The sequence below is a fragment of the Schistocerca serialis genome, chromosome 7, assembly GCF_023864345.2.
Source record: "Schistocerca serialis cubense isolate TAMUIC-IGC-003099 chromosome 7, iqSchSeri2.2, whole genome shotgun sequence".
Lineage (NCBI taxonomy): Eukaryota > Metazoa > Arthropoda > Insecta > Orthoptera > Acrididae > Schistocerca > Schistocerca serialis.
In genome coordinates, this window is record NC_064644.1 from 415,918,601 (window position 1) to 415,945,270 (window position 26,670).

General features: G+C 38.5%; 1 protein-coding gene across 3 annotated transcripts in view; it reads right to left on the reverse strand.

The window, feature by feature from the left end:
- Nucleotides 1-26,670, reverse strand: part of LOC126412858 (THO complex subunit 2) — a 317,539-nt gene that overhangs the window by 123,338 nt on the left and 167,531 nt on the right. For 2 of the 3 annotated variants that reach the window (XM_050082722.1, XM_050082720.1), the window contains exons 19-22: nucleotides 20,808-20,999; nucleotides 10,805-10,933; nucleotides 9,486-9,746; nucleotides 9,099-9,224 (exon numbers count right to left, since the gene is read on the reverse strand). In XM_050082722.1, the coding sequence (XP_049938679.1) occupies nucleotides 9,099-9,224; nucleotides 9,486-9,746; nucleotides 10,805-10,933; nucleotides 20,808-20,999 (708 nt within the window). The remainder of the gene's footprint in view (nucleotides 1-9,098; nucleotides 9,225-9,485; nucleotides 9,747-10,804; nucleotides 10,934-20,807; nucleotides 21,000-26,670) is intronic. The other variant, XM_050082721.1, reaches the window with a different exon arrangement.

The following is a 26,670-nucleotide window of genomic DNA, read 5'->3' on the forward strand; positions in this document are numbered from 1 at the left end:
GGCTACAACCCTGTCTCACTCCCTTCCCAACCATTGCTTCCCTTTCATGTCCCTCGACTCTCATAACGGCAATCTGGTTTCTGTACAAATTGTAAATAGCCTTTCGCTCCCTGTATTTTACCCCTGCCACCTTCAAAATTTGAAAGAGAGTATTCCAGTCGGCATTGTCCATAGCTTTCTCTAAGTCTACAAATGCTAGATACATAGTTTTGCCTTTCCTTAATCTATTTTCTAAGATAAGTCGTAGGGTCAGTATTGCCTCGCATGTTCCAACATTTCTACGGAATCCAAACTGATCTTCCCCAAGGTTGGCTTCTACGAGTTTTTCCCTTCGTCTGTAAAGAATTCGTGTTAGTATTTTGCAGCAGTGACTTATTAAACTGATAGTTCGGTAATTTTCACATCTGTCAACACCTGGTTTCTTTGGGATTGGAATTATTATATTCTTCTTGAATTTTGAGGGTATTTCGCCTGTCTCATACATCTTGCTCACTAGATGGTAGAGTTTTGTTAGGCCTGGCTCTCCCAAAGCTGTTGGTAGTTCTAATGGAATGTTGTCTACCCCCGGGGCCTTGTTTCAACTTGGGTCTTTCAGTGCTCTGTCAAACTTTTCACGCACTATCATATTTCCTATTTCATCTTTATCTACATTCTCTTCCACATTTCACTTATTGTGAGTATAAAGTACAGCACCCCTATGAACCATGGACCTTGCTGTTGGTGGGGTGGCCTGTGCGCCTCAGTGATAAACATAGCCATACCATAGGTGCAACCACAACAGAGGGGTATCTGTTGAAAGGTCAGACAAATATGTGATTCTGAAGGGGGCAGCAGCTTTTCAGTGGCAATGGCCAGAGGTGAGTGACTGATATGGGATTATAACATCAACCAAAACGGCCTTGCTGTGCTGGTACAGCGAATGGCTGAAAGTCAGGGAAACTACAGCCTTGCTTTATCCTGATGGCATGCAGATCTACTGTATGGTTAAATGATGATAGGATCCTCTTGGGTAAAATATTCCAAAGGTAAAATAGTCCCATTTTGGAGATCTGGGCGGGACTACTCACAAATATGAAATCAGGAGAAACAAAACTGGCACTCAACGAATCAGAGTGTGGAATGTTAGATCCCCTGATCAGGCAGGTAAGTCAGAAAACTTTGAAGTTAGATACAGTGGGAATTAGTGAAGATCGGTGGCAGGAGGAATAGGACTTCTGGTCAGGTGAATACAAGTTTATAAATACAAAATCAAATAGGGGTAATACAGAAGTAGGTTTAATAATGAATAAGAAAATATGAATGTGGGTAAGATACAATGAACAGCATAGTGAACGCATTAGGTAGCTATGATAGACACAAAGCCCACACTCACCACAATAGTACAAGTTTATATGCCAACTAACTCCGCCAAGAAGAAAGTTACTGAAGGAATGTATCATGACATAAAAGAAATTATTCACGTAGTCGAGGGAGATGAAAGTTTAATTGTGATTGGGGATTGGAATTCAGTGGTAGCAACAAGAAGAGATGGAAAAATAGTGGGTGAATATGGTATGAGGGGAAGGAATGAAAGAGGAAGCCATCTGATAGAATTTTACACAGAGCATATTTAATCATCGTTAATACTGCATTTAGGAATCATGAAAGAAGGTTGTATACATGGAGACACCTGGAGGCGCCACTAGTTTCAGATTGATTGCACAATGGTAAGACAGATATTTTGGACCCAATTTTAAATTGTAAGACATTTCCACGGGCAAATGTGGACTCTGACCACAATTTATTGGTTATGAACTGTAGATTGTAACTGAAGAAACTGCAACAAGATAGGAAATTAAGGATTGGGGCTGAATAAGTTGATAGTACCAGAGGCTGTTGAGAGTTTCAGGAGGAGTATCAGGCAACAATTGGCTAGAACGGGGGAAAGGAATAAAGTAGAAGACAAGTGGGCAGCTTTGAGACAGGCTAAGTACCCTCAGATTTCAAGAAGAATATAATAATTACAATGCCAAAGAAAGCAGTTGCCGACAAGTGTTAACGTTATTGGACTATCATTTTAATAAGTCACGGTTGAAAAATACCAACACAAATTATTTACAGAAGAATGGAAAAATTGCTAGAAGCCAAACACAGGGAAGATCAGTCTGGATTCAAGAGAACTGTAGGAACATGTGAGGCAATACTGACTTTTCACAGAAGATAGGTTAAAGAAAGGCAAACCTACATTTATAGCATTTGTAGACTTAGAGAAAGCTTTCGACAATGCTGAGTGGAATACTCTATCTGAAGGAGCAGGGGTAAAATAAAAGAAGTGAAAGAGAATTTACAAATTGTACAGAAACCAGTGGTTGAGAAGGGAGCAAGACAGGGTTGTAGCCTATCGCAGATGTTATTTAATCTACACACTGAGCAAGCACTAAAGGAAAATAAAGAAAAATTTGGAGAAGGAATTAAAAGTTCAAAGGGAAGAAACAAAAACTTCTGAAGTTTGCTGATGATGTTGTTATTCTGTCAGAGACACAAAGGACTTGGAAGAGCATTTGAAGGGACTGGATAGTGCCTTGAAAGGAGGATATAAGATAAACACCAACAAAAGCAAAAAAGGATAATGGAATGTAGTCCAATTAAATCAGGTGATGCTGAGAGAATTAAATTAGGAAACGGGACACTTAAAGTAGCAGGTGTGTTTTTCTATTTGAGCAGCAAAATAACTGATTATGGCCTAAGAAGAGATGATATAAAATTTAGACTGGCAATGGCAAGAAAAGTGCCTCCGAAGAAGAGAAATTTCTTAACATTGAATAATAAAAGACAGTTTACACAAGAAGAGAATAGAAGCTTTTGAAATATTGTGCTACAGAAAAATGCTGAACATTAGAAGGGTAGACTGCATAACTAATGAGGAGGAACTGAACAGAAATAGGGAGAAAAGAAATTTGTGGTGTAACCTGACTAGAAGATCAGTTGGTACCACACATTGTGAACCATCATGGGTAACCAGTTTAGTACTGGAGGGAAGAGTGGGTGGGTGGGTTAAATTGTAGAAGAAGACAAGGAGATGAATACAGTTAGGAAATTCAGAAGGACAGAGGTTGCAGTAGTTATTTGGAGATGAAGAGGCATGCACAGGATAGAGTATCATGGACAGATGCATCAATCTTTGGACTGAAAACCACAACATACAACAACCCAAAATACAGTAGGAAGAATACATGATTAAATGTGTAGGTGATTTGTGGGCTACACAGCGTGTGAAAATTTTACACAGACCTATCACCACTGGCAGCTATAATGGCTCTAACCCAGCTGGACATTCTGAGTCAAACTGAGCTCAGATGACAAATATGGGTATGTAATTCTGCGCTGCTTCAACTCTATGAAGGGCCCCATCACCTGTTGTGGCTGACGAGTGGTGGTCTGCAAGTGTCTCATCCACTTGTGCTCAAATGTTTTTAGTAAGAGAGAGATCTGGAGAATACACAGGTCAGTACGATAGTTGAAAACCCTCTGTATAGGACAACATGCAGTTACATGCTGTCTTGTTGAATGATAACATAACGAAGAAATGAAAGATATGAGAGAGGACTGGTCTTAACGGGTAACACCCGTGATTCAAATTATCAGCTATGCAAACCACAACCATGTTGTGCACACAATGGAACTCCACAGCATCATGCAGGGTGCTGGGCCCTTATGACAATGACGAATGCCATCTGGCAACGTATGTTCTCCTCGGAGCCCCCATACGATGATACATCCATTGTGATGCTATATTCAAAATTGAAATTTGTCTGAAAAGACAACATGGTGCAACTTCAGTGCCGTCACTGAGTGCATCAATGGCAGTGTGCCTCTGCTGTCTCATTAAGCGAAGCCACAAGGGTGGTCTCCATGTTGACAGTCCATGATGCCTCAGATGTTCTCACACTATCTATGCAGATCCTGTCCATTTAGACCACGCATGGCTGGAATACATCCCTCTTCATCTACTGATTCCTTATTTGCATGACAGTCATGGGATACAGATCAATGTGAGCAGCAATATCCAGGGATGATAAACCAGTCTCGATAGGCCACACTCTTGCAACTATCAAATTCCAGCATGTGCTACTAGAAGTTTTTCATCCTTATGTGAGGTATAATGCAATCTTCTCAGAAGCAACCAAAAGACATAAGGGATTTCTGCATCAAAAGCCCAATGTGTAATGTTTCCTTTATACAGTATGTCCTGTTGTGCTGAAATGCTAACAATTTCCACGTATATGTATTTATCAACAAGGTGTTAGTCAAACATTGCCTCAATGGGTTTGCAATTTTAATGGCTGAAGTGTAGTTAACAACAAATTTCACTACTCAGCCTGTGCAACTCTGGTTAATTTCTAAAGCTACACCGACATGCATATATGTTCTTTAGTAACTTATGTTTTGAATGAACTGTACTTTCTATGAAGTTTACAAGAGAGTATTTGTGGAAAAAACAAGAACCTCTGTAGCCCATGAGCCTGCACCATCAGTAACTGATTTCATAATTCCAAGCTTTTACCAACATTCTACTGCAATTTATTTGCACCCAGTAAACTTATGCACTGTAACTGTCAGCATCACATATAAACTCTGAAAATGACCGGGCCGAGAGAAATCGGAAGATTATGTAACTTGTATAATGGAGCTTTCAAAATGTCAATGCAGTAATGATGCTGTGCAATGTACGTAACATATGAAATTACGTGCAAATGACAATCAGGTCATCAAATCCAAGCTACCGTTTAACAAGCACTCTAAAAAAGGACAAATTGCACCATGGTTCAGTTCCAACATTAATCTATAGGTCACCCGCATAACAGGCCACGAAAGTCAGTTCGTAGGTTACAAGAAGGCAGTGGCATACCACCTCCTATAAAAGTGTGCCTAGGAAAGCAATCTTTGGGTTGAGACAGCTTTACTTAATTACTTAGTTAAACTGTATGGTTATAATTAAAGCGGCGCTGCTCACAGAGGTCCAGTGTCTATAATTATTTATGGCAGCAAAACACAGTATATATGTTAATGCGGATCTGATTTACCATATTTACTTGAATCTAAGCCGCACTTTTTTCCGGTTTTTGTAATCCAAAAAACCGCCTGAGGCTTAGAATTAAGTGCAAAGTAAGCGGAACGTATGAAAAATGTTGGTAGATGCCGCCACAACTAACTTCTGCCGTCGAATATATGTAGTGCTACACAGGCATGGTTTGCAGGCACAAAGATAAATACTCGCGTCAAAACCTCTGCGTCAGTAAATAAATTAAAAAAAAAAAAAGGTGGAAGACGAGCATTTTTCTCCGCCCCGAGTTTCGACCACTGCATTTTCATACATTATCCAACGAAGTAAATACAAATTTCGTATTGTTCATCTTCGAATGTAGCAGCATTTCAATGTACTATGAAAAGACTGTTTGGGATGTTTGTCAATATGGGAAACTCGACGTTCTGAAGTTTTTCCTACCTGTGAGAAGCGATGGTTGCTAATATGAAATTTTATGAATTGTGAATCACGTGCAGTATTCTCTTCACCATACGAATAATACGAATATAAACATTTTGTCATGTAGGACCTATTCTTTCGTGTTTGCAGCTATCTCGTGTAAATCCTGTCTGCCTCATAAACTACGAAACTAGAGTGAGACAACAGCAAACGCGGAAGAATACACATATCATGTCATGTTTATATTCGTATTACCGGTATTCTTATGCCTAATAGTGATACAGGCGGTAAGCGGCGGTACCGTGCACAAAAGCAAGCCATGCGGCGAGCGGCGACAGGCCGTAAGGCGTAAATACTCATTATCAGAAAGCGACAAACAATGCATGGCACAATACAGTAATGTGTTTTCAGCTTAGAGTGACGTAAACACCTATAACAAAGAGAATGGCACTTATCAGATCAAAGAAAAATAAGCAATCAATTCAAACCAGACGAAGCACGTGAAAAAAGAAGGGTATCCGTATAAATACGGACAGAGCGCCTGACGCATAGCAATGGCTACCTGGTAAAGTTTAACTGCTACGTTTACGACTCGAACCAAACTACTGTAGCTGAATCGTCATTCATTCGACCTAAATTATGTCTCATATTATAATGGACCAACTTTGTTTCGATTTGGAGGTGCGGCCTATAACTTTTCTCCCCTCTTGAATTTCGAGTCTCAAATTTCAGGTGCGGCTCAGATTCCGGAAATTTTTTTTCCCTTTATTTCGAGTCTCATTTTTCAGGTGCGGCTTAGATTCGAGTGCGGCTTAGATTCGAATAAATACGGTACGCTAAAAAAAAAAATTAGTTCAAATTTTTGAAACCAGCTTCAATCTAGCACTGTACAGAATTTCATCATCATCTCCGGTGCTCATTAGCATAAACTGTGGTGGTTAATAATTAAATCAACATAAGGCCTTTCTCATTTGTTTGAACTTTTCTGCCAACATCTCACTACTAATTCATTAGACATGGAAAAATTTCTATGTCTTTCTTGCATTCCAGCAACAGATTTGCATCTGGTGGCCAAATTTGGAACTAAATTTTTCCAGCATAAATCGGTTTTTGCATTAATGCATTAAAATATCTATCAAGTTTTGCTGTCATACAGTAATTACAGCCTACGCCGTACCTCTGTGAGTAGCTGGACTTTAATTATAACCACCCGGTATAATAAACTGACAGAAAAAATATCCCTACACCAAGAAGATGTTGTGGACAATAAACGAAAGTTGACAGGTGTTTTTCTACATCTGAAAGATAATGTCTATTCAAATTTCATGATGGTCACATAAGAGTGGTACTAGTAGAGAATGAAAATCAGGTTTGCTTTAAATATGTACTGTAACAGTCGTGAATGTTAAATAACCACCGAGATTGGACCTATTGAGTTCATGTTAGTACAGAATGCCTTTAAGATGATGAAGATGGCATTATCAACAGCTCAATGAGTTTGAACAAGGTCGTGCAATAGGGCTATGAGAAGCTGGATGTTGCTTCCAAGATATTGCAAAAAGACTCGGCACGAATGTAGCCACTCTACACGACTGCTGGCAGCGGTGTGGTCATGTACGATCACAACAAGACCAGTGTCCAGACAGCTACATAGCCCTACCAAGAGATAAGACCATTGTGTTCAGTGTACGGCTGTGGTGCATTGTAATGGGTCTACAACAGCAATTCGGGCAGCAGCTGGCACCGTGAACTGTTACAAATCATTTACCTCAAGGGCAGCTCCAAGCTTGATGCCCTGTAGCGTGCATTCCACTGACCCCAAATCGGCACCTTTTGGGATTTCAGTGGTGTCGAGTGAGAGCTCATTGGAGGGCAGAGTGGACGTCTGTTGTATTTTCTCGTAAAGCTAGTTTTGTCTTGGTGCCAGTGACGGATGTGTGTTGGCTATGGGGAGGCCAGGTGAGCATCTTCAACCAACCTGTCAATGGGCTAGACAAACTGGACCCACACCTGGAATTACAACTGGGGTTATTCCACACAAAATGACTGCAATTTTGTATTAGAGTCCATTGTGCTGCCATTCATGAACAGCATTCCAGGGGGTGTTTTCCAACTGCATAATGTTCATCCACACAGCTTTTGTAGCCCAACACGCTCTACACAGTGTCGACATGTTGCCTTGGCCTGCTCCATCACCAGATCGGTCTCCAACTGGGCGCATACGGGACATCATCAGACAACAATTCCAGCGTCATCCACAACCGGCAGTAACCGTCCCTGTATTGGCTGACCAAGTGCAACAGGCAAAGCACTCTAGCCTACAAATCGACACCCTGCATCTGCACGACGCAATGCATGCATGTTTGCACACTTGCATGCAGCATTCTGGCATTTACACCTCTTATTAATGTACCAGCATTTCACATTTGCAATGGATTTTCTCGCACTTACATTAGCCTGTGAACTTGCAACATCGATCACTTGAATATTTCACCACAATAAATGTATTTCTAAAATTTCGTTACTCTGCATTAATTATTTCTAAACATACTACAGTGGTTCTAACAAGGGACACTCCCCATCACAACCCCCCCCCCCCCCCCCCTCTCAGATTTAGTGGTTAAATGGCCCAGTGGATAGCCCATCAAAAACTGAACACAGATCACGCATGAAAGCAGGAAGAAGGTATACTGAACTGTGAAAAAAGAAGCAAGAGTGAAACAACGAATGGTCCAAGCTCAAGATGTGTAGCATGAAGTGCCATGTCGGACTGTGCCACCCATTCCCCCAACGCAAACACAAAATTATGAACATTCCGTCCAGTCAATGACGTGCCTGTTTTCCTTCTGTAATCTTGCAATTGTCACACAATACAATGGCTATAGATTATGACTCATGTGGTGAGAATATTTCACCGTTGCAAGTAAATGTCACGATAAGTGAGACCAGGTGAGATGCCGCAAAGACCTCCCACAGAAATGAAAACAACAAACAGCTTGAACTATGTTACAACAAAGGAATTCGAGAGTCAAAACTTTCAAAACAGAATGCAAGAGTCATAAGGTGTGGTACTTGTGCTGAATAAATAAAATAGGATGCACGTACGTCTCGAGGTCCCTTCCTTACACCTCACTGTTGCAAACAGCTGTTATACCATGGCACAGACACGTATTTGTAATACAACAGATGGACACGTCAATGATCGAATGAACAGTTCGTAAGTCTGTGGAAAAAAAAGGGGGGGAGGGTGACGAGAGATCTGCGCATGGATCTCCCCCTTCGCAGTCCAACACCGTGACCAAATAACCAGAAACCATAGCTATTCACGTTCGCTTGATGTTGCACATCTTGAGCTTAGACTGTTCACTATTTTACACTTTCTTCGTATTTTAATGCTTGGTCTATATTCCGATTTTGACAGGATATCCACTGGGCCATTTTGCTACTAAATCTGAGAGGGATGTGATAGGGAGTTTCCCTTGTAAGACAAAAACCTATGTAAAGTATTTACTAGTAACTATTAATGTGAATATTTCCCAGACCAATCTGTCAAAGCAGAATACAGAAAAAATTAAAAAGAAAATATATTAAATAAATAAATGTTGTGTTCTTTTCTGTGCCCACCACTATCTACCTTTTCCCCAACCTGGTGAAAGTCGTTTTCCCGTATCATAGTTGCAGCCTTCGCTTTGAGTTTCCCACTGTAGCTTGTAGCCAATATGAATAGATCTTGACGATGATTCTTTTCTTCTTCACGGACCTGAGAACAAATATGTAGAACATCCAGTGTAAGTATAAGTAAGGTGGGTAATGAAAGGATTATGTTATTTATAACTTATAAAAAAAGCATGCTTATAGAATATCACTATTGACTATATAAAAGCATATTTTGTGGAACTTAGAAATGATGATATAAGAGTCAATAGGTGATTTTATGAAACAAAGGCACTACAACTATGCACGCTGAATGTTAGGCTGTGATACCATGCTTTGGGAAAGACAACTAATAGCCAACACTTACCTTTTCAATTTTCTTCTCTATAATCTGCCTAAGTTTCAACAAGACAGGAAAATGAGGTAATATCTTGATGAGAATAATAAGAGAGTTTCTAATTTGAACATAATCCTTTGAATCAAGACAAACAACCATGGCTTTTGTAATTTTATAGTGCCACTTGTGACAAACATGCCGGTAGTTCTCGTAGTCTACGTGATCATTTGCTTCGGAAAATTGGTTGCTGACTCGGAATTTAGTAACAAAACCAGGATAATTTGCACATTCCTGTAGAAATAACACATAAATTAACATTAATCCTAGTGCATATACAAGAGCTAATTGAGTACTTTTGAATTAATAGCAATAAGTGATATAAAGAACCAAAAATTACATTCAAACTGACAAAATCAGGTCGTTAACTGTTCAAAAATTCAATACTTATTTTATCTACAACCAAGTATCATAGATGCTTGAGACTGCTTTTCAGTTATAACTGCATGGATACAAAACCTTAAACATTTATCATAATCTTCTTCTAGCAAACTCAAATATATTCACCAAAATTCTAATAACTAAGCCTCTACATTTATGTGAAAACACCTGTTTGTGAGAGGCAAAGGCCCAGATTGTTTCCCAAACACTCGCACAGTTTTCATAATTTTCTTCTAGCAAACTCAAATATATTCACCAAAATTCTAATAACTAAGCCTCTACATTTATGTGAAAACACCTGCTTGTGAGAGGCAAAGGCCCAGATTGTTTCCCAAACACTCGCACAGTTTTTAACTGTGAAGCAGTAGCTTCACTTCAGGGCGCACTATGCTATAAAGTGAAAGTTTCACTCTACATACAAAACTGACCCATTCCTGATTACAAACTCCTCCACCGTCCAAATAATATCTGCTTATACCACTGGGAGTTGAATCAGATTGTGTCAGTAAAACAATGCAATATCTGGATCAAGCGGTTTCTAGTAGTTTCTGGCTGTGGATGCTGAGTGATACTGACAACAGTCAACATCATTGCCCGAAGATGATGAATAAGTTACTTGCAATACTGTGAAGTTTCAGAATTGCCATCTAATTTGACAACTGGAAACTTTATCAATAGTTTTGATGTCCATAATGCTTGAATCAGCACTTTTCCTACACATGTTACAGTCTTGCTTTATGGTCCAAGTGCAGCTTGTCTCTTTACCCAGTAGAAATCTAACTTAAACCATTTTGTCTTTTTTATTCATACATGTCTCTTCATGCACTATGCTGGCACATACAATTCTCATATTACACTTTATTTTAACTTCAGTACTACTATAAATAAATACGGGATTACTGTATGCTTACCTTCTCAAAGACGGCCTTCTCAGAATGCCATCTCATAACAGTCTCTAGCATTGCACATAGAAAACGCCCATAACGATTGGCTTCATTTTCTGTACATGATGTAACAGAGTATGTGATGTCACAGAACAGCTGAAAAAAATATGCAGCCTACATTAATACCGAAATAATATACATCAATTTCGGGAAGGTGTGTGGTAACAATGTAGAAAACAGTAGTGTAATTAGCACATGAAAGCTGAATTACATGTTTAGCTCTACTACAGCTTTAGTGTGGTAGGTTGGTAGTTGCTGGGGTCAGTTGTTTGGAGGAGGAGACGAAACAGCAAGGTCATTGGTCTCAAAGGATTAATAAAGGACGGGGAAGGATGTCGGCTCTGCCCTTTCAAAGGAACCATCCTGGCATCTGCCTGGAGCGATTTAGGGAAATCATAGAAAACCCAAATCAGGATGGCCGGTCTCGGAATTAAACTGTTGTCCTCCCAAATGCGAGTCCAATGTGCTAACCACTGCGACACCTCACTCAGTGGTTGGTTGTTGTACAAACTCATCTGTCACTTTCTGTTTTGAGACTATGTATTGGTGTCATTGCCCTGAATTGTACTCATTAAATAAAATAAGGAAAATATGTCCCAGTAAATCATACATTATCATTATAATAGAGGGAAACATTCCATGTGGGAAAAATATATCTAAACACAAAGATGAAGTTGTGTGTGCGCGAGTGTATATCTGTCCTTTTTTTCCCCCCTAAGGTAAGTCTTTCCGCTCCCGGGATTGGATTGACTCCTTACCCTCTCCCTTAAAACCCACATCCTTTCGTCTTTCCCTCTCCTTCCCTCTTTCCTGATGAAGCAACCGTTTGTTGCGAAAGCTTGAATTTTGTGTGTATGTTTGTGTTTGTTTGTGTGTCTATCGACCTGCCAGCGCTTTCGTTTGGTAAGTCACTTCATCTTTGTTTTTAGATATACATTATCATTATCATCATCAATTAATCGCTATCTCTGCCCCCCCTCCCCCTTTTTTGCAAGTCATCTTGAAAGAGACAAACAAAACTTCAGTACTGATATCTGGTCCCTGTGTTACATTTTGTAAGGAGCATAAACATTAAAATCTGATGGGAGCAGAATATGAAAAATAATTGTGCTTCCACAGTCTTATAAACTAATTCACGTAAGATCAATACTTGGTCAAATTAATCATTCCGTGGTCGAAGCTCTTTATTGGCTGCGTTTGCTTCCTAATATTTAAAACGGAAATATTTCCTTATTATGTACTTGGCTCAAATGCATCACTATTCGAACTGCAAACTGCATCATATTGTTGTTCTCAATTTTTTTTTTGTCAATTTCAAGCATTTACATAATTTACAGGTGGATTATATCCAACCTTTAGTTTTGCCAGTTTTGGTCACATCATTTGGTGGGAAGCACTGTCCCACTTAATATTACAGTATCTACAGATATTTAAGCACATTGTAGCTGTTCCTACTGCAGTTGGTTGTTCCACAGCCGTCAAACCAGTGAACTGAATCAGGTCTTCAAAACCTGACACCTATGTCGTCCTTCCAAACAAATACATGTGATTGCTGTCAGTATGTCACTGACTCCCACTTCCCACCAAAATTAGGTAACTGGTTTCTGTTGCTGAATTTTCACCCAAACACACACTTAAATCTGAGACAAGTCAAACTGAATATGGAATACAACAACGTAAACAATCAATTATTTATAATATAATGTAAATGGACAGACAAAAAAAATTCTCATCCCCTGACCTAGGGTTCTGGGCAACTTTTTTAAACTGTACCCCTTTCCCTAAACCTCTTCAATCCTTTTCATTCACCCCTCTTCCTTCTCCTTCAATTCTTCCACCAGAAGAAGGAGCCGCTGGCTCTGAAAGTTCGTAAAAGTTAAATCCTTGTGTGTTCATGTTCCCCTGCCGCCACTTGGTGAGTAGATTTTTGTGTGTGTCCATGAATATGGAATACACTGTTTAAAAGATAATAGCCATTTGAACTACAACAGACTATTATAAGTCCAGACCATTTGATCGAGATGAAACAATATTATTAACTTTAAATAAACTGGCCTCTGATACTGGCGGTGTTATAACAAAAACCAGACATTCTCAAAGTTATCATGTCACAGTATGCCGTTAAGTTCCATGAGAAGTACACATCTGGATCAATGACCATTACTCTACAGCACATAAAGAGAAAACAGTGATATCATTTCTGAAGCTGGTATCACACGACACAAATAAAATGTAATGTGTATAAGTCATGTTAGGCGGCCTGCCACAGAGTGGTAGAACGGGTGAAGCTACGACTTTCGCAGGTGGTATATCTGCTGTGGATAAATTTGAGCCATTCTATTGTGCCATGGATCTGTGCATGCACAATAGAGGAAGTGTATATGCACATGTGCAGAACACAGCATTTCTTGCAGGATTTCAGCTTCTTACTGTTTTCACCTGTGGTCAGCAGATAAGATACACATGAGCTCTAGAATGCTCTTTTAGCTAATTGTGAGTAATTTTTTTCTACAAATACAGTTATAAAAAAATGGAAATTATCTTTTTCTGTATTACTGTTGAGAAAGGCTAAAATTCCAACGACAGATTCTTACTGTAGAAAAGGAAAGGAACAAATAAAGTATAAGTGAGCTTATTGAAGCATACAGCAAGGAAAGGTGTCTATGTGGTCCCCTAGAAATGCTGAACCATAATAAGGGATGTCTATATGTGGTAAATTTTGAGTTTATATGCTTTATGTGTATGTCCATATAATATTACTTTTGATGTGTGTATACACCGTAATTGGTGAGAGTACTGCGCATATTTGATTTGATTGCATCTTTTATATTATTTCAGCATGCCAGGAAGAATGGTGTTGACAGAACAGCCAAAATACTCAGAACAGCTGTGCCAGCCATGATCAGTGAAGACTGTAAGAGCCGTTTTGCATCTTTGCGCGTGCTCTGTGGTGCCAATCTAAAACAGGAGACAGAGTAGTAGCACAGGCATGATAAAAGTGCAAAAATCAAGTGTGTGATGGTTCCCCCATTACTTTGTCATTTGTGAAAATCCTATCAAGTATATAGATAGCAGCTTGTTGAAACAAGAGATATCCTTCTGACAAAGTTCCTAAATTCCTGTGGGTGTTTGGGCTACAACTCCTTTATTAACAGGGGGTTTATGCCTCTGCCTTCACCCTTCTTCCCAGCCAGGGTAGAAGCCAGACCCTACTCCTGGCATTACATTATTCTGCCGTTCTCCTAATGACGGACACTGTCACTGCAAGTGCTGCAAAGATAATTGCGTCCTCCTCATTCAATATGCTGTGAAATGTGAACTTAATCATTTACTAGTACCAGCACGACATAAAACGAACACTTTAGTCCACAATTATCTGCAATCATAATGTAACAATGTAAATAGCACCTTCACAAAAATATCAACTGTTACAATGAACAACTTAAACAAGCCTGCGGTTCCGAATATGTATCCTTGGGATGATGGTGTAAACTTACACGTTACGTGTATTGTGTAACAGGTCTAACATAAAAGTGCGCTGTTCCAGATTTGTACACTTGGGGCACTGGTACAGACTTGTACACAATAGGTGTATTGTGTAAAACCAACCTTAAATTCTGTACTTTTCTACTTCAACAAAACAGTGTATGCCATTAATGTGGTGAGCTTGCCATGGTATAGAAATGAAAACTAAAACGTCCATCTACTATAAATTTAATTAGGTCTTTAGTCAGAAATATTCTGAAAGGTAACAAAATAATTGAATCATTGACTAGTTGATTGTGTCCTATATCCAAATCACCACATAGACATTTTGATTACAATGAAAGGCTGGATAAAATGTGTTTCAGAAGTATCTCCCAACTTCGGATCACACTGCATCTTTTAAAGAAACAACCGAGTGGTGTACGATATGCACTGATGTACAAGCCTGTTCATTTTTGCTTTCATTTCTATACAAGAGTCATCACTATTAGCAACAGCAAAGAAATTATCTTACTAAGTGGGGTTACTGAGCCCCCCCCCCTTTTCTTCCTCTGTGCAACTACAAGAACATGTCATTTTCATCAAAAATGTGAAGTTTATTCTCATCACAAACAACAGAAAAGCAAAAGCACCCTGACGCCTACCACAACAAATAAAGGGATGCAAAAAGAAGTTGACAACAGAAAAAAACTACGTTGCCCAAAATAGTGAAAGATAATACAGGATTTGGATGGGAATTTGGCAATGCTCATTAAGAGACACATGGCACACTGGCACCTGTGCTGCAGCAAATCTAAATGAATTCCTATCCCATAGGAAACAGCTATTCGGCACAGATATACACATCTACAGCACTGGAGGAAACTCGCAGCAGGCAACATTCAAAAGATTAGTGCTATTATAAAGTAACAGTTTAAACTGTTCGGCATTTGGAATCAAGAAAAAATTGACAATAAATGATTTTGAGGGTGCACTGACATGAAACAGCAGGATTGTTATCAACTGTTGAAGTAATTGAAGGAGTTAAAGCAATGTTAGTATAGGTTATGTCTGTTCACGGAAAAATGTGGAAAGTTGTAAGATCTGGAGTCAATAGATTTTAACTTCGCTATAATAGACAAAAATCAAAGAGAACGCGGATATATAATGCTAATATGATGAGATGCTACATGAGATGCTGAACTTTGAGGTTCGCCGATGACATTGTAATTCTGTCAGAGACAGCAAAGGACTTGGACAGTGTCTTGAAAGGAGGATATAAGATGAACATCAACAAAAGCAAAACGAGGATAATGGAATGTAGTCGAATTAAATCAGGTGATACTGCGGGAATTAGATTAGGAAATAAGATGCTTAAAGTAGTTTTGCTATTTGGGGAGCAAAATAACTGATGATGGTCGAAGTAGAGAGGATATAAAATGTAGACTGGCAATGGCAAGGAAAGCGTTTCTGAAGAAGAGAAATTTGTTAACATCGAGTACAGGTTTAAGTGTCAGGAAGTCATTTCTGAAAGTATTTATATGGAGTGTAGCCATGTATGGAAGTGAAACATGGACGATAAATAGTTTGGACAAGAAGAGAACAGAAGCATTCGAAATGTGGTGCTACAGAAGAATGCTGAAGATTAGATGGGTAGATCACATAACTAATGAGGAAGTATTGAATAGGATTGGGGAGAAGAGAAGTTTGTGGCACAACTTGACCAGAAGACGGGATCGGTTGGTAGGACATGTTCTGAGGCATCAAGGGATCACCAATTTAGTATTGGAGGGCAGCGTGGAGGGTAAAAATCGTAGAGGGAGACCAAGAGATGAACACACTAAGCAGATTCAGAAGGATGCAGATTGCAGTAGGTACTGGGAGATGAAGAAGCTTGCACAGGATAGAGTAGCATGGAGAGCTGCATCAAACCAGTCTCGGGACTGAAGACCACAACAACAACAATGATGAGATATATTTTCTGCTATCAAAAATTTCAGAAAGCTGTAAATCAAGCATTTCCCTAATACACTATAAATCTATCGATACTGTCAGTAAAGGACGAGTTGATAAATGTTGACACAATTATTTTAATACTTAAAAAAACTGAGGCCACTCTCTGCAGTAAGATAGGAATTTTAAATGAGCTGAAATGTTATGCTGATGATGGAACTGGTATTTTAAATTGTCGACTTGTGATTCTTGTACTGATGAGTGTCCAATAAGTGGTGACTCAAAGTGTGTACTGATTCTAAAGATTAGTTGAAACATATTCGAGACTCTTCCTGAGAAGATCGATTTAGCTGTCTTTCTACTGTGTAAAATTCAAGTTTAACATGAAGAAGACACATGCTACTTTATAAGAGCCGATTTTGTTCTAAAACTAAGTATATACTCTGCAAGTCACTATTCAGCACATACCGAAGGGGGCTTTGAATGAATATTAGTTACTCTTTGCCCTGTGTCATTCGTATAATGAGTGACATGTACACATCATATTCTCGTAATGCGAATGCAAAACATGCTGCGAAAGTACTCGGTCTGCTGCATGCCTTACCTTTAACACCAGTCCTCTAAATTTACCTAGCTTGGCTTCAGCAGAACAATATTACTTTCCTTCCTCACGGAGTATCCTGAGTATCTCTATTACGTATTTGCATGCACTGCAACAATCTGTTATGATCCTGGTGATGCCTTTCTTGTTTATTTTTATGTCTGCTGCCATCCTTATATAATGGTAAGAAAGAGATTTAGGAACCAGGTTTTAAATTGTACGACATTTCCAGGGGCAGATGTGGACTCTGACCACAATCTATTGGTTATGAACTGTAGATTAAAACTGATGAAGAAACTGCAAAAAGGTGGGAATTTAAGGAGATGGGACATGGATAAACTGACTAAACCAGAGGTTGTACAGAGTTTCAGGGAGAGCATAAGGGAACCATTGACAGGAATGAGAGAAAGAAATACAGTAGAAGAAGAATGGGTAGCTTTGAGGGATGAAGTAGTGAAGGCAGCAGAGGATCAAGTAGGTAAAAAGACGAGGGCTAGTAGAAATCCTTGGGTAACAGAAGAAATATTGAATTTAATTGATGAAATGAGGAAATATAAAAATGCAGTAAATGAAGCAGGCAAAAAGGAATACAAATATCTCAAAAATGAGATCAAATGGCTAAGCAGGGATGGCTAGAGGACAAATGTAAGGACGTAGAGGCTTATCTCACTAGGGTAAGATAGATACTGCCTACAGGAAAATTAAAGAGACCTTTGAAGAAAGGAGAACCAATTGTACGTATATCAAGAGCTCAGATGGAAACCCAGTTCTGAGCAAAGAAGGGAAAGCAGAAAGGTGGAAGGAGTATATAGAGGGTCTATACAAGGGCGATGTACTTGAGGACAATATTATCAAAATGGAAGAGGATGTAGATTAAGATGAAATGGGAGATACGATACTGCGTGAAGAGTTTGACGGAGCACTGAAAGACCCGAGTCGAAACAAGGCCCCGGGGGCCCCGAGAGTAGACAACTTTCTATTAGAACTACTGACGGCCTTGGGAGCGCCAGTCCTGACGAAACTCTACCATCTGGTGAGCAAGATGTATGAGACAAGCGAAATAGCCTCAGACTTCAAGAAGAATATAATAATTCCAATCCCAAAGAAAGAAGGTGCTGACACATGTGAAAATTACTAAACTATCAGTTGGTTAATAAGCCACGGCTGCGAAATACTACAACGAATTCTTTACAGACGAATGGAAAAACTGGTAGAAGCCGACCTCAGGGGAAGATCAGTTTGGATTCCGTAGAAACATTGGAACACGTGAGGCAGTACTGACCCTATGACTTATCTTAGAAGCTAGATTAAGGAAAGGCAAACCTACGTTTCTAGCATTTGTTGGCTTAGAGAAAGCTTTTGACAATGTTGACTGGAATACTCTCTTTCAGATTCTAAAGGTGGCAGGGGTAAAATACAGGGAGTGAAAGGCTATTTACAATTTGTACAGAAACCAGAAGGCAGTTATAAGAGTCGAGGGACATGAAAGGAAAGCAGTGGTTGGGAAGGGAGTGAGACAGGGTTGTAGCCTATCCCCAATGTTATTCAATCTGTATATTGAGCAAGCAGTGAAGGAAACAAAAGAAAAATTTGGAGTAGGTATTAAAATCCATGGAGAAGAAATAAAAACTTTGAGGTTTACTGATGACATTGTAATACTGTCAGAGACAGCAAAGGACCTGGAAGAGCAGTTGAACGGAATGGATAGTGTCTTGAAAGGAGGATATAAGATGAACATCAACAAAAGCAAAATGAGGATAATGGAATGTAGTCGAATTAAGTCGGGTGCTGCTGAGGGAATCAGATTAGGAAATGAGACACTTAAAGTATTAAAGGAGTTTTGCTATTTGGGGAGCAAAATAACTGATGATGGTCGAAGTAGAGAGGATATAAAATGTAGACTGGCAACGGGAAGTAAAGCATTTCTGAAGAAGAGAAATTTGTTAACATCGAGTATAGATTTAAAAATTCTGAAGAAGAGAAATTTGTTAATATCGAGTATAGATTTAAGTGTCAGGAAGTTCTTCCTGAAAGTATTTGTATGGAGTGTAGCCATGTATGGAAGTGAAACGTGGACGATAAATACCTTACACAAGAAGAGAATAGAAGCTTTCGAAATGTGGTGCTACAGAAGAATGCTGAAGATTAGATGGGTAGATCACATAACTAATGAGGAGGTACTAAATAGAGTTGGGGAGAAGAGGAGTTTGTGGCACAACTTGACTAGAAGAAGGGATCGGTTGGTAGGACATGTTCTGAGGCAACAAGGGATCATCAATTTAGTTAGTACTGGAGGGCAGCGTAGAGGGTAAAAATCGTAGAGGGAGACCAAGAGATGAATACACTATGCAGATTCAAAAGGATGTAGGTTGCAGTAGGCACTCAGAGATGAAGAAACTTGCACAGGATAGAGTAGCATGGAGAGCTGCATCAAACCAGTCTCAGGATTGAAGATGACCACAACAACAACAACAGCCATTCTTATACTGGAGCACAACTCATGAGTACCTCTCTCTAGCATTTTGTAGAGAGTTTTATTTACAGATTTGTAACACTTTTCCAGAATCTTTATAACAACTTGCCTCCTAACTGCCTTATCTACTTATGATTTCACTGGTTTATTCCATTTCAAAAAACTTTACAGTCTTATCCTTAGAAATTTTGTGAGATGCTCCGCACCTTCATAACTATCATATGGCATATGGCTGTTTCTGTTTGTCACACATTTGTCAACATTTCATGACAGCTTCCATTGAGTCGATAAAGTTGTAAGACTAGTAAAGTTTATTTTCCATTTCCTTACTGTCATTCAATGAAAACACTTGCCTGCAAACAGCAGCATCTGTAGCAACGAATTTTGGATATCCTATCTGATAAATCATGATGGAAATTCCTGCAGAGAACACATGTGGAAGAAGAGACTGTCAACTAATCACCTACAGTGGACTTCTGTGGGGCATACACACACGTAACAGAAAACAGTACTCACTAGCTTTCAAAATCTGGGACTTTCTCTAGGAAAAGTACACACAGTCATGCACACAACCACATGGACACCTAAACATACAGTCCTGTGGCCACGAGAAATTTCTCCGATGGGAACAATGCAGCCGTCAAAGGGGAGGTAAGAATTAATAACAAATGATAACAAGAACATGACAGAATCTGCTGAATTAAAACTAACTATTTGGAAATGGAGACTGCCTACAGAAACAAAGAAAATGTTGAAAGGACTTGAAGAGAACAAAACAAAAATTTATGTTAGCCAGGCATGAACTAATATTTTAGGAATTATGATTGCGTATCTCAAAGTAATTAACACAATATACAAAATAATAAAAGATTTGATTTCTTTAAATATTTCCAGAGGGCAAGAGGTGGATCATGAAAACTGGAATTTAATAATGATAATACTGACTTTCAAAAAGTAATGCCAAATGAATTGAGAATATATGAAGAATGGGAAATGCCAGGAGATGAACATAAGTTGGAGCAAAAGTTTTACAGAAGGAACATGTAAAATCATTTAAAGAATGTTTGCAAAAAAAGGACAATGCCCGTAAATTAGAAAAATACTGTAGTTGTTTCACTTAAGAAAAATCAACAACCACCATTACACCCTGTGGAACTATCATTCTCTTCCTTTTTATGTCAATATATTCACTAAAATTATCACTTAGCACACAAGAAAATCTTGGATTTTAAATAAGTATAGGGACAAGCCGGTGTGAGAAGAGAATATTTCATGATGGGTCACTTTTAAGCTGTGAACAGAATTATAGACACAAGAAAAGAGTATGAATTACCATTTCATACTGCTTCAACATATTTTAGTATCTGCTTCAACATATTTTAATATACTGAGAGGCATGTATGTCAATGCTACAGCTTACATCTAACAAATGAGCTACGGACAGAGCTCCCACATACTCCACAAATTCATGCACTTACCCTGTCATAGCAGAGTAATGTGGAGAAGTTGGCAGTCTTCAAACTATGGATGGTGTGCACAAACTTGGCACAGTAAACAGCATCAGTTGCTGTGAAAATGCATCTTGGAAAAAGACACAGCTGCAGAAACTGTGTTATTGTCTCATTCTTGGCAGCTTTTGCTGAGCGAGACAGGAACCACGTATCTTTCTCCTGGAACAACAAAATTTATATCAAAATCTTGCAAATGCTGATGTGAATAGTAGTAGAGGTGAAATAAAATTTAAATACAGAAAGTATTACATTTGAGTTAGAGCATACAGTGTAAATAGTGTTCCATAATGAATAATATAAAATACAGACTTATCATAAAAGAATGAAAAATTAAATTACAATTTCCCCCCCCCCCCCCCTTCCATCTTTCCTCATACAAAAAGAACCTCCCTCCCTCCCTCCTTTAACTCACACTTACTCATCACACTTTTCCTTGTCTCGCTCTCTACTTATTCCATCTTCAAATTTATTGATGTTCATTTATCCTGATTTTTCTCTAGTTTTCCAGTCTCTTCTTATCATCTTAGCCCTTTCCCACCAAATTCCCAGCCAAAATGCCACACTGCATCCAAGTAAAAGCCCTGGGCCAGATTTGAGAATAAATTTTCCACCATATATTATCTGTCTTACGTGTTAACCCATGGACATACAATTTTTTTTACTGAGATCGGGACACAGCTTTACACTTTTTTTGCAGCAATTTTCCTCATTTTTACTGCAACATACTGTAAGTTATATTAAAGAAGTATATTGTATTTCTCTACTGCAATGTAAAGTTATAATCATACATAGTTTGTCTGAGTGTGATAAAGCTTAAAACACTTATTCACATGTACGAAAATCTTACACTCTTTTTATTCAAAGTAGGATTTTCCGTGCTTCCCTCTGTCATAACAGACATGTCCTAGAAGGTGCTGCTGTTTTGTCTGTTGGGGGTATGTTTGTAGGAAAATGTCACCTGTAGCTTCCTTGTATTCTTAATGGATTTGTTCCTTGGCTTGTGTGTCCACAAATCCCATAATCAGGAAGTCTAATATTTTTCAGAATTTGTTCTGCCGTGGTGAGAGGGAAATCTGTGAACCTAGTTTTTCTTTTACTGGAGTTTATCAAATAAGTGTACTATACTTGCCATGTCTAATGTATATTTTTTAATTTCCTTTCATATATCTTCTCATATGAGGATATGATGCTAAGCACTGGTTTTGCATCAACGCCACCCATTCCTTTGTTATAATCACTGATGCAATCAGGTTTCAGCTTAGTCTTCCAAATTTTTGCTGTTCTTCACAGTCAGGTTGATCGTGAATGATAAGACAGGATGTGCACTGGTTTTTTGTCAATCCATTTTACAGTCGTCCAAATTGCGACCAACCAGAAAGTGTCAGAAGAATATGTCTCTAATGACGAAGCAGAGAAAAATATTTCTCACACAGTCGGTTACGAAGTGATCCAAACCACCCCGGAGTACATCAGCCAACAGGAGGAGGCGACTTATCCCGAAATCGTTTGTTTCCAACATTGGAGATAAACATTGCCACCACAAAAGTTTGTAAAGCCAAAAAACAAAAAACCATTATAGACTTTTTTTTACCAAAAAATAAATTCTAATAAAGTGTCCTAGAACTTCAACACCCGTAAGTTAAAAGTTGTTTTTTCCCCCCTTTTCCTTTTCTTTTTCTCTAGTCAATCTTTTCATTCCTTTGAGTAACCTCTAGATTTATTTCATAATTTTGTAAGTAGTTTATTTTTTATTCAAAGGAGTAGGTAATAAAATTAAAACTCCTGTTTTTTCCAGCTGCCAAAAAAAGCCAATTTTTTTCTGTAAGAACATAAAATAAATGACCTTTGTTATTCAGCGTTTAAGGGGGGATGTAATGGATTTTGATCAAAAATATCGATCTTTAAAAATTATTATTTTCTTGATCTACACAGTTTAATCTATGTTGTATGTGAATTTTATCACAATAGCAGCTTTAGAAATGCCTTTAAATTGTTAAACTGATTAACTCTGCACTGGCGGGCACTTTCACCTTTTCCGATATTTGGGAAACTGCCTGCTTCAGTGGAATTTTTGTCAATGTGAAGGCTATTTTCTTTCAATATTTTAGGCTGACACGTATATCTCTGGCTGACATCTATATCTTTGCCTGAAAACTTTCTTGCATGTGGTTTGTTTACGTTTTGTCAATACTAACACATATTACTAGGTGCAAGGCTGAATTTGCAAACCTTTAGGTGGAAGTCAAGATTTATGCATAATGGGTTGTGGAAAAACTGTGTTTAGGAAATGGAGGTTTCATGGAAATCGGTTTACCAATAAAAAGATGAAGCAGCTTGAAATGAAGAATATAAGCTCTTAGCTTCAGCATAGAAACTTGGGACAGGAGATCTGTACAGGTGCGTGAATAATGATGATATGGATTCCGCTGGATTCAGACTTATTGATTTAGAGCTTCTCTGTCAGGCTATATAAAGTTTTCATATCCATGTGTTAGCTGGACAAGCTTGCAATTTTAAATTAATTTGTAATTCACGTGGCTATGAATTTTCATTTTCCTAGTGTAAAAAAAAAAAAAAAAAAACCCACAACACTGCTACTTATGAAAGCAATTTTAGGTTAGCATATGCTCTGAGATGCCTTGGACAAGGCAGGGAAGGAGGTAATTTGTTGTGTGGTTTTCTAAACATGCCTCCACCTTGTGCAAGGTTTGAAAAAATAAATAAAGAAATGTCTGATGGTAAATGTTGTGGTGTCACCGCCAGACACCACACTTGCTAGGTGGTAGCTTAAATCGGCCGCGGTCCATTTAGTACATGTCGGACCCGCGTGTCGCCACTGTGTGATCGCAGACCGAGCGCCACCACAAGGCAGGTCTCGAGATACAGGCTAGCACTCGCCCCAGTTGTACGACGACTTTGCTAGCGACTACACTGACGAAGCCTTTCTCTCATTTGCCGAGAGACAGTTAGAATAGCCTTCAGCTAAGTCCATGGCTACGACCTAGCAAGGCGCCATTAGCCTTACATAGTTGGATAGTTATCGTATGAAATGTCTCATCAAGACTGCTGTATTCACATCAAAGAATAAAAGATAAGTATTCGAGGAGCTGCATACTTTTCTTATGAGAATTCACTACTTATCCTGTTCCAGAATTCACGCCCGTCTGCGTTAGATAGCGTGCATTTAGGCTGCCTTTATCTACAAGGTGTTGGCACATTTACCAACACATCAAATGTGATACTGCCAAAATTTCTATGAAGAAAGCAGTGGAGGAATTGGTGAAAGAAACCAAAAAGAAATAGATCCTGGGGTAGATATTCATGACAGTGAATTTCCAACAAATGTTACTGAACTGTGTGTGTCTGTAGATGGGACCTGGATAAAAAGGGGTCACACATCTCTGTATGGAATTGCACCTGTTATTGGTATTGACTCAGGTAAAGTTTTGGATGTAGAAATTGTCTAAATACTGCCACCAGTGTGCAACAAGGAAAATGTCCAACAATGAAGACAGTGAGAAACTGTGGCAAGATTAGCATGCAGAAGCATGCTCTAAAAATTATAGTGGCTCAAGTGGGGGCATGGAGGCTGCTGCAGTTGTGAGGATGTTCTACAGATCTAAGGACCAGTATGGTGTTAGATATACTAAATACCTTGGTGATGGGGACTCCTCTTTGTACAAAGCTGTAACAAATACAAATTCGTACAATATCACAATAGAAAAGTTGGAATGTGTTGGCTTCGTTGCTCACTGAAAGAGAAGACAGTTGAAATACAGAGAAACCCTGCTTTTACACTTTTCAAGGGACTTCAAAAAAATTTGTGTAAAACGTGGGAAAATGTAAAATGTGGGAAATAATGTTTTAAGCTGTAAAAGTTACATATAGGATTCCCCCTTGCACTTTATGTATGATATATGTACATAACAGGCATCAAAAGACTTGTCAGGGAAATTTTTATTATCTAATAAAGGTTTACTTTCTAATAAAAACTGCTGATGTAACTGGAATTATATTTGACTGAATTTCAAATGTCGTAATCGATGGTTTTGGAAAGCCTGCAGCTGTCATTCATTATTTAAATAATGAAATCTTGCACTAGTTACTTATTTTTTTCATTCTTAACGACCCATTTCGAGAATTTTTAATTTAAAACGTCATAATCGATGTTTTTGGAAAGCCTGCAGCTGTCATTCATTATTTAAAAAATGAAATACTGCACTAGTTACGTCACGACGTGTTTTGAGAATTTTTTCTTGTTGTCAAGTGCAAATATGTAAATAAGTATTTTGTATAGTGTTTGGATATGTGTTATTCTGCGTCTCTTGCACTATACTCATCATTTTTGAGGTTATCTGGTACTGTGTGCCTCATCAGTTATGTAAAAAACCACACACAAACTATCACTCGCGCATTGTTTGTTTCTGTAACATCACAAAAAATACATAAGTAAATACTGCACTTGAGAATGAGAATAAATTCTCAAAACACGTTTTGCTCAGCATGGATGCAATACGTAACTGGCACTGTATTTACAATAAAAACATTTGGGCATCGTAAAGTGAATGACGGTGTCAACTAGTGCTCTGTATGGCCATACGCCGAAACACGCTAAATACGGTTCGACAAAGGTGTCACAATGATCACAACAATCACAAAACTGCATTTGTGCAGTACAGAAAGTTTGGAAATGGTTGTGATTGGTCGTGATATCTTCATTCGAATGAGCCTAGTTACTCCCATTATCCACCATGCCAAGTAGAGCATAGCAGCAGCGGGAGATACAGCACAAATTGTTATAACTTTTACTCGTTTACCAGTTCAAATCCACTGAATAGAGTGCCCTGGTGTTAAGAAACTTAATCACTTAATATATGTAAACACTACAGGACGGCCAACATTATGCCAGCATAATATTTTCTCCACCAACATTTTTTCGTAGTGTATAAATCGCAGGAAAATTATAAATATGTTGATGGAAAATCAGGTGCAAATTAACATTGTGGGCATAGGAATTTTGACGGGACCAATAAAAAACATCGTAAACAGCGGGAAAATGTTAACTCCGGGAAAGTAAAGGTGGGGTTATACTGTACTTGAGGATGAAAAACCACTAGGAGGAAAATGCAGGCTTACTTTGAAAGAAATTAATTCTCCTCAGTTATTGAGAGAGCTATCAAGTAAAACACACACAATTCAGAGTCATGAGGCGTGCTATGTGGGCAAATTTTTTTCCTTCCCCCCTACCCTCGACCAAACACCAATGCACAATCTGTGTCCGAAAGAGGACTATTGGTGTAAGTTCAACAACACAAATGACACGTATTCACATCAACACTCATTATGAGAACCTGTTATGAATGTCAATTAAACCGACATTCACGTTTCTTGCAAACCCTGATTTATTTGGGAAGTGTCTTCACAGAAAGACACAAAATGCAAATGAAAGCCTCAATAATATAATTTGGATTAGGTGCTCAAAAGGGACATTCCATGAACGTGAAGTACTCAAAATAGGTATCTATGATGCAGTTTTATGTTACAATAACGGAAATAATAAAGTGCTGAAGAAAGTTGTTATAGATCCTGGTGTGTTCACAACAAAAGCATTTTACACCATCGATAAGAGCAGTGTCAAGAAAGCTAACAGATCAGTGTCTTACGTGCAAATAGAGGCCAGTCAGATTCCAATAGGAGAGAAGAGAAACCTGGAGGATAAGGAGTATCAGTATGTATGATTTTAAAATTAAGATAAGAAGTATGAGAAGAAAATCTTTCAACCTCATTTTCTCTGTTTTACATTAGAAGAAGCCTTTTCTCAAAAAGTACA